This window comes from Pleurodeles waltl, chromosome 2_2 (assembly GCF_031143425.1).
Source record: "Pleurodeles waltl isolate 20211129_DDA chromosome 2_2, aPleWal1.hap1.20221129, whole genome shotgun sequence".
NCBI lineage: Eukaryota > Metazoa > Chordata > Amphibia > Caudata > Salamandridae > Pleurodeles > Pleurodeles waltl.
Genome location: NC_090439.1, coordinates 1,097,844,930 through 1,097,860,738, shown reverse-complemented (window position 1 = coordinate 1,097,860,738; position 15,809 = coordinate 1,097,844,930). Strand labels below are relative to the sequence as shown.

Sequence of the window (15,809 nt, the reverse complement as noted above, 5' to 3'; positions counted from 1 at the left end):
CCAGGCTGCAGGACTTTGGTAAAGGCATTTGTTTTGGCCTCCCTGGTAAGGAGTTGAAGATTGACAACTTTGACTGCCCTACACATGACAATAGTGTAGGAGGCAGAGTCTTCATTTCCTGGGTCAGGAGTCGAAAAGAGGGCAGTCCGGGTAAGTACAGAGGCCACCAGGCTCTTGTAAGTCTTCATACAAATTATTATTGGCATAGGGCTGAGCAAACTCATGATCCTGATCATAGTCATTATCAGTCCATACCAAAGAGGGAATATAATTAATGTTGTCTGTCTTGAGGTAAGGCGAGTGGAGAAATCTCAGTCAGATTTGGTTGTGACACTGGTTGAAGTCGGACCAGCGTCCAGTCAAAGGACAATAGGGGCCACCTGTTTGAGTTCCGAAGTCGCCATCAATATGCCTGGGCCTGGCGTGGGTGCCAGGTGTGGCATCATTAATGCAGCTGAAGACATACGTGGCTCAGAGGGTGATGGGTCTGTGGGGCTTGGAGGGGACCTAAAGGGAGTATGTAGGGATCTGAATAGCCAGAGCATATTTGCACTGAACTCTTCGATCTGGCGCAGCATGGCTAAAGGCCCAGAACATACGAGTTGTGAGGGAACCAGCTCTGGAATTGGCTGCAAAATTGAGTCTTTAGGAGTGGGACTGTTGATGCCGCCCATGAGTTTGATCATATCAGTAGGAATGGCGAGAAGCGAACTCTGCTTCAACTATCTATATTTTTTGTGCTTACCTGAGGACTTAAAGCATGATGAAGACTGGCCTCGAGAATGGCTTCATCTTCTCCAGGAGCGGGAACGGACCTTCAACTTGGAGCGCTCCGAACAATACATCGTCTTGTGTTTTATGACAAAGTTTCATCTTGCTTACCCGGATGACCTTCGTTTTGATCGACGCACAGTCTCTGCAGGTCTTGGAGTCATAATCCACCCCCAGACACCATAGACAGATCTGGTGGGGATCTGTCACAGACATCTGCTTGTGACAGTCCTTGCAGGGTTTAAAACCTGTTGCCTTAGGGGGTGACATCTCTTGCAAGCTGTTATGAATTTGGAAGAAAGTTGCACAAAGCCATCGCTGAGAGATGTGGGACGCTCCGCATCCGTGTTTGTAAAACGCAGAAATAAATAAACTGAAATTAGCAGAAAGGAATGGTGCCTATATAGGCCCCATACAGCATTTCCGGAGTGGAAAGAAGTCAGTGCAGAACCAAGGCGCCACCTTTCAGCGCACAAATGCACAACTGAAAATTTCCAGATTCAGTCTCATGACTGGGGAATATTCAAAATATGAGGAATCTGTAAACTAGAAGTATCTATTCAGAATGAATTGGTCTTAGATAACCCACTAGGATTCACAACAGTATGGAGCACTGAAACTGTAGCTGTTGCCATGAAAGCCTGGAGTAAGGGTGTAAAATGTTCTCTCACTATCTTCTACACGACTAACACTCCATCTTTAGGCCACAAGTCAGGTCACCAACTTTATACAGCTGTCTACTGCATAACCTGTGTCCCATTTGGGAAAACAGTAATGTAGTTTACACCTTTCCTCTATCGTTTAGCATGTTTACAAGGGCCCTTTGGAATTGCCAGACTTTACTATATCACTAATAAAAGGACTAATGGGGACTCAGCAACTGTGTGCAGTACACATCACACTGCACACATCACATCATCAGGGATAATGATTACTCAGCGACTGTGCCCTTCTCGTGTGTGTTTCAACCAGATTCAGTTGTCAAGGTCCAAGGAATTAGGCGTCTGTGAACCAGAAGCCCATAGATGGTCAATCCCACTCTTCCCAGCACTGAAATCTTGTTATTTGACTTGCACTAATGCACATTATGTCTGTGACCATTAAAGCTTGTGCGTTCGCTTCCTCTCCTAAGCTGGGCTGTTTTGTTCTAGGACATATACAAGCGTGTGCTGTCATTGTCTTGCATAGATCATATGCCTTTGAGGATTTTCCGGGGCATGTGCTGTCAATACGGCTGTCTTAGCGTCTGCTTTTCACCCAACATTTAGTTTCTACTCGGTAGATTTATCATATCTTATAGTGCAGAGTGTTACTTTCTCCCCTCCTTCGAGTGCTACTACTGAGTAATTGAGTGTGTAATACGTTTAGTTATCCCTGTTCTGTATGTTATTACTCTATTTCTTCCTTTAGCATTACACTTATCACTCTATGGTGTTAGTCTCCGGTGATGTTGTTTATTTTACTAGTTTGCAGCTTGTGTGGTTTTCATATTTGAAAAAAATCGACACAATAATTTTTGTATTGTTTGGCGCCTTTATTTACTCTGCAATGATGTCTTTGTTTGATTTACAGGGTTTAGTAAGATTGTCTGACCCCACTTAGCAAGCTCAAAAAACTCACATACTATCACAGAACAGGAAAAGGCCACTAGTGGAAACATCATCTGAAATACAACATTTAATTTTGACAGGTAGCCAGCACAAACAATAAGAATTTTTCACAATCTATAATTCAGCTAACATGGTACAGAGATGGTGAAATTGTACATTCCCTAGGCCACATCGTTGACAATAAATAGATGCTTATATTGCACTTTAAGTTAACAGTAACACTATGTATTCTCCTTAGATAAGCTACTGTGCGTAAAACATTTTTCTAACTATAAATAATAAAGATGTTTCAAGTAATAGTTACCCGTAATAAAGTAAAAAAACATTATGTATAAACTTGTTCACCCTCATCTAAGATGTAAAACAGTCACATGACAGTTAAAACATTCAGCCCCCTTTTTAATGTTTCCTTTATGATGGGAGACAACTAACGAGTCCCTGAACAAATAGTTGCATATTTTCATTATAAATATTAGGTTGACACCTGACACACACAGGAGTATTTGGTTCCTAAAGGCAACAATAGCTGAAAATAAACTATGTGGTGTTCTATACCGAAAGAAATGCTATATGCACCACCCTTGAAGCAAAGCTATATTTTAGATTTGGTCAGATGAACTCTGTGAGTCTATTCATTTTTTTGTACTTCGCAGGTGCAAAATCATATGTGTTCCCCAGCTAAACACTATTGCGTGAAGTATAAACTGCCTGAGTGGGCTGAGTGTTTCACTAATGTGCATATGAACATTGATGCACTGCAGAAAGGCATGTCTCCGCACAAATGAAAAAAGAGGGCAGAGGCACAAACAGGACATGCCTCATCTCCTAAGCAATGCAGTACTAAGAATCCAAAGAACCAGAATCTTGTGAACCTGTTTAGATTAGTTTCTGTGCAATGCAACCCGATAGCTGACGGGTGGCAGGTGTTCAAGAACTGCACTGTTTGGTAGATTAAGCAGCAATGATGGGATATGTAAAGACCTCTACTGCATTCATTTTTCGAACCAAGACATTTAAAAAATAAAAATAGTTCAGTTTGTATAAAACGAGGCAGAGGTTTGAAACGCATGCATTAATGGTCCCGGCTTATGTACCTAAGCAAGGTTGCGCTATTACTGTTGCACCCCAATGAACCTGTGAGGATGATAAATTAGACCATCACAAACTGATCAGCGTGAATGTGCACTGATGTATTGTACTAGTTCTAAATAATACTGGCACACTTACAAAAACCAACAATGTTCATAAATCAATAAAATTCGTTAAAGAAGCAACCAAACCGTATAAGAGCACACAAAACAAATATTTTTAAATGTATTTGTCCAATCTGTTAACCTATTTTTGATGGCTGACTGTAATAGGTTAGAAGATGCATCCTGAAGCCTGCTACGAAGAGTAAGACATTAGTTAGGCTTGAAGCCTGGAGGTGTACTCAAGAGTGGGGCATAAAGCTGTCCACATTAGCAGGGACACTTTGGCCAGTGCCAAACTTATCAGACATGAGCGATATCTTTAGCTCAAGGCATTTAAAATCAATAAGTCGACAAATCAAGGAAATTACAATATTTGGGAGGTACTCTACCAACATTCCAGAAATACTTTTGAAGGGGAAAATCATACTGTTAGAAAACATGTGACAATAACCATAATTTTACTAGTAGACATATGGCAAATTTTTATAATGGGAAGAACATTTGGTATAAGTCCTATGCCCAATTTACATAACTATTTCCCCACCTCAAATGTTATGCTTTTTCATATAACTTCCATTCGAAGAAACTGTAAACTGATGTCTAATAAATTACACGACTCAAGGAAAAGAAAATATTTTTCGTCCACCTCATTTGTGATCCATGCTCTAATCAATCATGGAAAGATGGAAGAAAAGATTAGTCATTTACTGAGTTTTGAGAACCACCAATAGTAAAAACTGAAAAAATGGGAGCAATAAGTCTCAGCATGCAGCCATGAGTTAAAATTGTTCTCTCTGAAGCTAACTTCTTATTCACAGAAAAGAGACAATAAAGGTTACAAGCCAACTAATCATATCGCCAATGTGAGTTTTCTAACCATAGATACCCTTGCCTATTTCATTTTTATATTTTACTTTATGTTTTATGGCTACAGTGTGCAGAACTCTCAGTTACAATTCTGTCCCCGATTCATGGCTAGAAATTGGAATAAATATCAGAAACTGCAGATCTACCCAGCACTATGAATGAGGATGCTCATTTTGTAAATTGTTCAAACCTAAGACAATCTTTAGTGGTTGGCCCATGGTAGTGCTAATATTCACAGCACTATAGATTTACTTAACTAAGGTTCCCTTCATCCGATATGTAGAATTTCACTTCTGGTTTCATGAGGTCGGTACAGAAGACAGACACACATTTGCTCTAAGAAGTATGTTAAGACTTTCAAAAAAAGATCAAGCTGTGCAGAGGAGATGGACTACACAAACAAAGCATCACAGAGATAAGATGGAAGACAAAAACACATCACTGCATCTTTATGCCATAGAAAGATAAGAGAATATGTAACCAGCAGGTTCTACATAACTTTTTTGTGCACTTAATTTACAGAAATCGTGATCGTTCATTATGCCACGTCCAGTGAAGTTAGGGGCAGGAAATGTAAGCCTCATCTAACCAATTCCAACCAGCACTTCAATGGTGAAGTACGGGGATGCCTAAAAGGTCTGAGCTTTTACATTTTTAGTAGTGCAAATATCAGGGCACTAAAAACATAAAAGCACTAACTTATGAAAAATCTTGTTCTTATTTTGTTGGCCAACTGAAACCATTAGAGAAATGTGATCCAGTGAAAGTATATTTGGGAGTTAGACGAGAAACGCCATGGCCCTAATCTCTTCTTCCCCACTTAAAATTATCTCATCTTATTATTGTTATGTGTCAAAGTTCATTTTCTCTGCCAAAATTTGCAGGGCTTACATGCACACAATCCCAACAGTTTGGACCATCTTATGGAAAATAGAGAGCTTCCTCCTTAGTGATCCAGGACAAATGAAGATGACGGTCTGTTTCACAAAGATCTTGTTGTAACTTACTATTGCAGTACTCATGGATATTAGAAATGAGCCTGGAGTACTATGAAACACTGACTCACAGTAAACCCTTTCAGAAATCGAGCCCCTGGAGTTTAGGAGTGACTGATATATTTTCAGAAAGTGTACAGCTAATTGCATAGAGAGGCTTACACATATAGTAGATCATAATCTTTGTTGTCTTGGAGGTAAGCGTGGAAAGGTCACTTGTGCTTTTGATAGACATCCTTTTAGTCAAGTTAGAATGTACATGAAAGAAAAAGGATTTGTTGACCAATTCCTATAACATATGTTTAAAACAATTAGCATGACTTAAACATCATAGCATTTACAGACTGAAGGTCTGTATTATAAAGATCGCCCAGTTTTAAACTAAACTGTGGTGGTTGCTACAAAAATATTTTTCCCTTTCTGATTTTATGTGCAAACATAACACTTTAACATTTTCAAACCATTTAATAAGGTTATACAACAAGGCTACAGCATAGAGCGGGCAAACCTACACCGGGCTTCGAGCAGAACAAATTAAAAAAAATGGAAAGACACGGCATACTTTTTTCCAGAGCTCTCGTATTCGAACACTAATTTAAAATTTTCTAGCAGAAAAGATTTGCTAGATATGTCTGTTTTTTATTGTAAGTTACATTACACAATATGGTTTTCCTTGCACAATAAAAACACTACAACTAGTTTGACCACAAACCCACAAAAAGGAATTACCGTTTGCATAGTTTGAAAACTATGACGCAACAAGCCTTGTGTCTACCAGGCACATGAACGGGTTTCGTTTGCAAATTACTGAGAAAGTCAATAGATTAAGTGCGCAGTACAGCAAGCCACAGACTAGAACCGTGCAAATCATATAATTTTTCAAGTTTAGACTGTCACACCTGAAGACAGAATCGTTACGCCCTAAGGCGACCTATACCAGATACCTCACAACAGGTACTTTGGGTCGGGGTACTACCTTCGCCGATTTATTTCAGTGACTGGGATAGAAAAGTACCTCACATTTCCACCAATTACTCTTATGTCTAGTTCTAATTAAACATGGGCAGTTTACACTTGGGCATGCATTTAAGTCGAAAGCCTGCATTGGAAGTGCCAGAGTAATAAGGTATTTTTTCAACCTAGTAAACATCAGCACCCCAGGTGTAGGTATTTACTGGGAGTAGTAAATACTTCTTATTCGGAGTTTCAATTCTACAAAGAGCCACAACATCCTGAAAATGGTTCCACATATCTGTAATTATGAGGCCTTTTTCCCCATAGGAAATATTTGGCCAGTTTGATCTGCTGAAAATGATCGGGAGAAAACTACCATACGATGTTTACTGCACCCCATAAGTATAGCGTGCAGAAATTTCCAAAAACGAAGACGTTTTTATCTGATGCAAATAGCAGTTTGTCCAAGCATCTGAAATTAGCCCTTCGGCGGACTTGGGGTTTGTATTTAATCTTATAAATGTGTATTCAGTATGCAGGCCCTGAAAAGGTATCCAATGCGGGCTTTGCTGCAGACACAGGGCCGGACTGGCAATAGTGGGCATCGGGTGTTTCCACGGGAGGCTGGGGCCCGGTTTTGCTACTGGGGGCCCGTTTTGCAGCAGTTCTTCAATATGGGCCCCAGTAGCAAAAGAACAGAAGCAGCAGGGCTTCCCTCACCCCGACCTCCATACCCGGGGGCTGGTCTGATAAAAATGCCACGGCTGCTCTGGTTTCCCAGTCCCGCCCTGTGCAGACATCGGCTGGAACCACAGAAGAAGGACCCTAAACAACAGTTGGAAGCACAGAAAGACCCTAACATGCAGCAGGGGTTAAGTTTTATGCGTTGCTTCTAGGAGTGAAGGACTATATAGTTGAAACTCCCATTTGAAGACTGGTGAAGCAGTGAATTTACTTTGATTTCTCATCATCGCAAATCCCACTTTCAACTCTCAACCTCTTGCTACTGGCATCATTAAAGCTGATCAAGTGCACCACTTCATCTGGAAATTCTGGGGACTCCACCTGCAAACAAGAAACAGCAAACAGAAGATTAGTCATACAAGCCACATTCACTTGACACACAAAGTGCCTGCATATAACAAACATGGACTGATTCACTAAATTAGATGCAAAGATGTGCAGGGGCGCTTGATCAACCTGAAATAGCAGAATGCAGTAGCAAGACACCAGTGCGTGTATGGTGATAAGCTGTATATCAGGTCACTGGAGAAGAGTGCCTGGTCACTAATGGACTTGCCAGAATTAACTGAGGGCAAGGAGGACTAAACAGCTGCAAGACTTTTCAAACTCCACTATACTCTTTAAATACAAGTAGAGAAGGAATCCACCATGTATACATGCACTCAACACACACTAATTTCAAAATTACCTTGAAAGTAACACAAAATTAAGTTACCCATAGTCACTGTTAGGAGGGACCATCAATATACGCAGTAGAACCACCACAATTTGCAATCAGCAGGAACAATATAAAGTGGCTACCTATCTGTAAGGAAAAGCCTCTTTTTGTATGGCCACCCCCAAGTTTTAGGAATACTGCTGCTGGTTTTGTGACTATGAGAGTATGCCGAGGTCTGGTTAGCAGGCCTCTGCCCTTACCCTTAAACTAATATGTCAAACTTGCTTCTACCCTAGTGACAGAGCTAGCTTACCTGTAAATCCCTAGTAGGTGGTACCCAGGGCATGTGAGCTAGAGAGTTCCCCCAGGGATTGGAGCACCTGTTCCACCCTGGATGGGACACAAGTAAAACAAGACTCCCAGGCCACCATTTGCAGCATGAAGAGCAGGTTAACTGACTGCTAGCCCGACTTTGCCTTGTAAAGCAATGGCAAAACCATACTTCCCCTTGGTATATGCATACCTCACCCCTATGGCAGGCTGGTGATTTCTAAGGTAGGGTGCAACATAACTCATGGGCAGAACATGTATTTTTTTATGTTTGGTAGTAAAATCGATAAACTGTCATTTTTATTATGGAAACGACCTGGTCGCCCCATTGGCAAGTGCATAGGTACACGCTGGCCAGTCCGCTGTGCAAACTCTGCAACAGTGCAACCAAAGTGGGTCATCCAAGGTATCAAACAACTTGTTACATTAAGCCAGTGCTTTAAATGGAAACAAATAAGTGCAGGTATTCATCAATTTGATCTAAGGGGCAGGGGTTAAAGGCAAGACATGATAATATAAAGACACTTCTGCCATCTGTCAGGTATTCATTTGCACATGCATTACCCTAGTTAATGGTCTCAAATTCCCTGTATATGCAAATTCCTTCTGCACACGTGGCAGAAAGCATATAAAGGCAATTAATAGCCTGTCTCCAACTATGACCCTCTTAAACATGTAAGCAGCCCGCTGCATAGACATGCACACACAAAGCACTCCTCACATTATCTTTAAAATACCTAAGAGAATGTCCTCTTTCTCGGTCGCTCCGCCACTCTCACACAAAAGTAGACATTCACTCACACAAACTGAAAAGCTTGTTTTTATAATACATAGCTCCCACAGTTTTCTTCTTTCAGACTCTGAGCCGGGTGCATGGATTTCCACTGCGTTCACAACTTTAAACCTGTGATTTACAGTGCAGGGCCTGATTGGACCTGGTTCTGTCTATCGCAGAATGATACTGAGATTTCCAGCATGTGGACACCCTGACATAATGCAAATGAGCCACTGCAGAATAATTCAGCAGTAGAACAGCACAGGGCTACATTGGCACTTTGGCTGTCAGAGTGGTATTCAGACAGGCTATACTACGACAGCCTCATCCTTAGTAACAGGTGTATCACTGAGCCTACCAGTTTGAGTACCGGTACTCAGCTTGGCAGTGAAAAAGTGCTGGTACGCAGGAGGTTAAAAATAAAAAGTGCTGGTGCTCAGTACCTGTGAGTACTGGCCCATTTAAAGCACTGCAACAAGCCCAACTTGATTCTCAGGTCGAAATTAATGTAACAAGTTGCAGTGTGCAACTTTAGCAAAGTTGTCACTTTGTTGCCTTAAGTCCCCTGTGACCATACTGGTGGAGCATGGGCTCCTGTAGTCGAAATAGATTTCTGCCCCCTGAGGAGATGTGCTAACAGCTGCCAGAAAAGGATACAATAGGGGCCTGCTCTGGAAAGAGGTGCCACCTCTGACCTGTAGGAAGCAAACAGGTGTTTGCCCATAAGGCTAGCTTCAAAGAATAAACTGTCTTTGAAAGGCAAATAGGAAATACTTGGAAGAGGGGCTGTTCAATTGATCAGGCTGGCTGGCTGGCACTTGAGATAGGAGAGGGGAAACCAGATGGCAAACCTGTTTGCAGGGTCATGTAGCCCCCTTGATAGCTACACCTCTGGGTTGAACTAGGGAACTCCACATGCCAGGGGAGGGGTCCTGCCATATTGGGAGTGGCCAGGACAGTACATCCTGGGTTGCGCAGATGCCACACTTTAATTTACAGGCCCTGGGTACATAGTATAACACTCTACAAGGGACTTACAAGTAAATTGAATATGTCATTTGGGTATAAGCCAATTAAACAATTTTTTAGGAAGAGATCACAAGCACTTTCACACTGGTTAGAGTCCTAAGGCCAACAAAAACAAAAAAACCTGCAAAAATAGGAGGAGGAAGGCAAAACATCTGAGGGTGACTCTGTAGAGAGGGCCATTTCCAACATGACCTGCCTGCACCCTAAAGCAAGGGTAGACTTATCAATACCTTGATGGATTTTCCTGCTTATGTGGTAGAACATGGATAATGGCCCTCTACTGCAGGGGCACTCGTCAGTTCTACACCTCTCTCAATTCAGTTGGACCCCTCTGTCTACACTCTCCTGAGCTACTGAACTGACCAATAGGGAACCCTTCTCCTCTCCTAGGTATCCCATATGTGCAGCACCTAACCTTAATTTGCTCACAGATGCATCCCAGTAGGCAGACAATACCACCATGGCCAACAAATTGATGCCCCCATTCCATCCCTGGGATCAGGCTTCCGTCCCCAACCCAATGAAAACTCTGTCCATAAGGATAACAACCAACAGAGGCCACTGACAGATGTCAGTGTCAACAACGATGATCCAGGCCATCCACGGGTCTCGGACATCTGTGGTCCAAATCAGTGCAGTGATGTCAGGAGTGGTGGCATGGCCTGTTTTACTCATGCAGCGTAAGTCTGCCCTGGGCGCTATTGCTGTGGCCCAGGGTGGAGTCAGCAATGCTCCATACAAGCAAATGGGCAGAGCTCCCTTTCTAGCAGTGTTGGAGAGGGTGGTGCTGAGGGAGAGAGGTTGGGGGAGGATTCCAGTAGCTTGTTCCGGCCCTTTAAAGTGGTCTGAAGGAGTGGAGAACACGTGTGGTGAGATGTTTAAGATCAGTTGCTTTTATGACTGGTATTGCTACTGATTACATTTTGTCCTGCCTGTAACATTTGTTTTCGCATGGGGCTGAAATGCAGAACTGCTGTAACAGCAGCAGGTTTGCAGCCCATTTGCCCCCCTCCCTCTGACTGCCTCAGCCTCAGAAGTGCAAGGGGGCAAGGGTGGGGTCACTATTAGTGCGGCAATAGGCCTCGGCCTCCCTTCACCAATTCACAATTTAAAAAGCTTTTTATAGTTCCCAGATGCCTGGTGAGTTGAACTTTTCTCTCCAAAAATCAATATATTCTGGTGTCTGGGGCTGAACATGTAAATATCACAAAAGTCTTGAAATACATAATTTAAATTACTGCTCTTTTGATTATATCACATCACCATATGCAGACTGTGATAACACCTTTGTTACAAGTGCTCTTTCCTCTTTTGGGGAAAGATAGCAATCAGGGATAAAAGGCAGCACCATTTGATTTCCTAAATCATTACCTAAACTGAAACACAGAATGTAACCAGCAGTCTTTGTCGTAGGAGAACATTAAGTTATGAGGCAACTGTTATTTCACTTTGCTGTTAATGGTTTTCTGTTTCCAATTAAAATGACTCTGAAATTGATTCAAAGGCAGGCTCCGTTTGCCATAGCAAAATTGGGTGGTTAGTCTGCACCAGTAACACAGCATGACTACATCATACAATCTGTCTGTGGATGCAAGCATATACAAGCATTTAAATCAAGGGTGTGGAAGTCCTATAGCCCGAAGCCCAGGGCATATTGCTTGGGGTCAAGGACAAAGAGTTTTCACGTTTACTTGGGACAAGCAGGCCCAACACCTGCAGCACAAACCTTTTGGCTGCCAATTTACTGTACCACATTATGGAACAGGGAATGGAACTGACTGCAGTTGAGGTAATATTTGTGTCTGTATGTGACCGCTGTTCGAACTTGTATGTATTGTTAATTAATGTAAAGCCTTTTTTTATTAGGGTGCATTCTCTAAATAAATGTTGCAAGCTCAGACTCCACTAGACACAGTGGTACCAGTAAATAAACAAAAAACAAACAGACTTGTTTGCAAAGTTTAGCAATATAAGGCTATGTATACTCCCAGAATGCTCTGTGATTCAATGCAGATATTTGCAGTAGCTTGAGATGATTCCTAGCTCTAAAAATAAAATGTTGACACAAAAAAAATGCAACTGGATAAAAAAAACGTTTTGCGAAAATATTGTGAAATCTTAAGTACCATTTCTTTGAAGCATCATTTGTTAAAATGTGTTGATGGATGCAAGTATCCCCCAAAAATATTCATAATAGAAAGTCAGTGTAACCAGTTTCAATGAAATTGTGGGAAACATGAAAATAAACAAGCATTGGCAAAAACAGTAGGTCCGACATTGGTGGTAAATCTTTTTGTCAATGTACATCTTGTTTTGACATGACTTCTGTAAACCTTTATTGTTGTGGTAGCTTCTGGGCACTCACTATTGTAAAGCACACTAGCAAAAATCAAAAATAATTTTGGTCTCAAAAAGGACACATTGCCATAGTAGTTCCTAGCACTGAACAAAACTATTTGTTTGCCAATACACTCCTTGTGATAGAGCAGATTGTAATTATTTACAGTGAAGCCAGCTGATAGATGAAAAGAGAGAGAGAGAGAGAGCGCATTTGCAATGCAATGGGTCTTGCGTTTGCTCGAGGTAGAGCTATTAGTGTTGTAAATTCCTAACTGGACTTTTCTTGCCACACAAACTGAAAATAAAAAGTAAAACAGTTGACATAAGTGAGCCGATTCAAAGTGCCACCGTGAATGCGACGAGAAAGACAAAAGGAAAAAGAAGTTTGCTCACAGTCAAAGTTATCGACAAAAGTGCAATTATCCATGTAACTGGGTCGATGACCAAGGCGGTAACAAAACCACCCTAAGGAGGGACAAATGTAAAGAAGCTACCAACGAAAACAAAAGGATTTTTGAACGGCAAGCCCATGAACAGCTGATATTGATGGGCGTGGTTAAAAGCCCAGATACATACCAACACGTCTGATAAGCAGTGCTTCCGCGCTGCTATGCTCAACCTAAAAAGGTCTTGGTTAACACCAGACGTTATTAGGGGCCACTTCTTAAAGAGTCATACTCCTAGAAAATATATGTGAACTGTATTTTAGCATATTCATGTTTAGATTTACTCATGATAAGATCTGTTGAGGATTTACAAGTTTACTTGGAGGAAGTCTTACTTTTGACACTGGTCAGTAGTAAATTTCCAGTCTTTCTCAGTATGAGAAAACTTTACAGAAGAGTTGGTGAAAACCCTTTAAACATGCAAGTTAGTAGGTTTGCACAGACTCAAGAGGGCATTCCAACCCTGGAACTATTGCTTACCACTACCTCAAGCCCTCTGCGGAAAGGTGGCAAAATAAGGAAATTGCTAGTATCCAACCAAAAATACAAAGGCTATTATCGGAGCTCTTAATATAAAGAGTTTGATGTCAATTTGTTGCCGCACTACATGGCACCAAATGGACAAGTAGATTTTTATTACATTCCTCACCCCTGTAAATTATCTTTCAAATGCACTCCATCCTTTCCAGGCAGCATACAGGGCAGGATTTCTAACAAGCCAATATAAACACATTTGGGGGAGGGGGTGGGTGGGTGGTGGGGAGGTTGTGATTGCCAGTTTAGCAGTGCTGTATTTGTTAGTTGACCACTGTGGCCTAGGGAAAAAGGCGGCAGAGCCCCAGCTTGTAAAGACAATGGGCAGGGTTAGTCACTGGTGTTAATGTGGGTTTTCAGGAACTGTAGCTTAAATGAGCCACGGGGAGATCAGAGGCATGAAATATTATGTATTGAAATATAGGACTCAGCTGTAAAATGCACCACTTCAATCATTTAATAATATTAACCATATTTTCCTAAATTTTCATGCAGTAGTACATAAGTAGTGGAACACATGGTTACAAAAATATTGTGGAACATTATGGCCATCAGAAAAAGCACACAGGTAAGGAAAGTCTTTAAGAGCGGTTACAATAGCTAACATGTAGCCGTTAACGTTATGGCCTGTGGCAACAGCTCACAAATACAGCACAAAATGGTCTGCAGCAATAGCATACATGCAGTAGAACACATTCTGTCTGTAGCAATGCAGCACCTGTAGCGGAATAGTTCACCAGCAGCAATGACAGAAATGTGGTGGATCATATTATGTCTGCACCAGTGGCACACGTAGTGGAACAGATTATGATGAGCAGCAATGCCTCACACGTAGTGCAACACATACAGGTCTAAAGCAATAGTACAAAGATGGGGGAATCACATTATGGTCTGCAGCAATACCAATACTTAATTTGCAAATTAAAAAGTGTTGGACACCAACGTTTAGGTCATCCACCCAACCAGTGGCGTACAGTACCCTGACTGGATTTGACTTTGGGAACAGGTTAGTTTACTTTGATACGCTCATTGTGCTGACATGGCATGCAAAAGTTATTCATAATGATATGGATTGCTCATTGTGTATTTCACAGTATAACCTACAGCTGGCTATTAGTGGTAGGCAGTGGTTCCCAACCTTTTGACTTCTGTGGACCCCCCACTTTATCAGTACTGGAACTCCGGGGCCCCCACTTAATCATTATTGGAATCTGCCGGGGACGCCCCCACTGAGTCATTACTAAAGCTGGGGACCTAATCTGTTAATATTATTCAAATTTTTAAGCAGTCGCGGACCCTCAGGGGTCCCCGGATCACAGGTTGGGAACCACTGTGGTAGAGAATCATGGAACTGTGTGCTGCTCCACTGATTAAACAGTGCTCGAGGCGAAAACAGTACAGAGGGAAGCAACAAACGGCACAGGGCACATATGGAATGTGATTTCAAATAACCACCGAGCATCGCTAATCCACAAAGAAAATGATGCCCTTTATGGAATACACCTTTTCTTTTCAGCATGCAGCACTTTTATTAACAGCGAGAAAAATGATTGATAAAGCCAGCATAATGTAATACAATCATACCGAACCAATGATTAAGTGGACATGTGCACACATGCATATACAAAGGAATATGTGCACACGCAGACCAGCACATAATCTGACACGAATATACATGAATCAACATAGATGGAGGCTGCCATCCACACTGACCAATCGACACATAGATGCACAGATACTTATCAACACACATTCAATCACAGACTGATAACACAAGCCTTGATAAACACACATACAAGTACACGTGAACATGAAGAAGTAGGCTGATGGGTCAATAGCTTAATGAGTGTGGATACATTCATGCACGAATAGGTAGATAAACGGGGCATGTGCATACACAAATGAATTTGAGGTTTGATTAAACATGAAAAAAATACATTTGCGTTTTTGTTTTATAACATAATATATGGTAACATCCATTTTTTGCTCTGAACTGTTTAAAAATTCACTATGTTGGCATCTGTCTACAGTTAGTGCTTGCAACATATTCTTTTGTACAAGGATACAAATCTTCAAAGCAGGAAGAAAAATTAAACTATTAAACAACCAATGTATTGTTTGTAAACTTCGCTAAAAGATACGGTTATTAACAGCATGAGAAAGTAGGGTGGAATTAATGGACATAATTTTGTAAACAAAAAAACCTAGGGAAGGTACGGTGTCTCCTCCCGTTTGTATGTAGAAATAAACACTACTACATTCACAAAATATATGCAGTCCTTGCTTCCACCCGACTTATCGCCCAGAAAGACGCACTGTACAAATGACACAAACACACCTGTGGCATTAAGAGAAGGTGGGAGGGAAGAATCCTATGTAAAAATGTAAGCAGCTACAAAAGACGAGATAAACAGACAAAGCAGAATGACGCAGTATTTGGTCCCTGCTCCGTGGGAGGAATGAGGAGGGACAAGGAGGCAGGAATGAACACTAGCAAACAAGGATTTGTAAAGGACACTAATACAAACAAATCAATAGCAGGGGGATGGCTAAACACAGACAT

At 41.5% G+C, this 15,809-nt stretch overlaps 1 protein-coding gene across 2 annotated transcripts in view; it reads right to left on the bottom strand.

Moving 5' to 3' along the window:
• Positions 1–2,298: 2,298 nt before the first annotated feature.
• THEM6 (thioesterase superfamily member 6) overlaps positions 2,299–15,809 on the bottom strand; it is a 165,032-nt gene continuing 151,521 nt past the window's right edge. For both annotated transcript variants that reach the window (XM_069220866.1, XM_069220865.1), the window contains exon 2: positions 2,299–7,455. In XM_069220866.1, the coding sequence (XP_069076967.1) occupies positions 7,342–7,455 (114 nt within the window). In that variant the 3' untranslated portion in view covers positions 2,299–7,341. The remainder of the gene's footprint in view (positions 7,456–15,809) is intronic.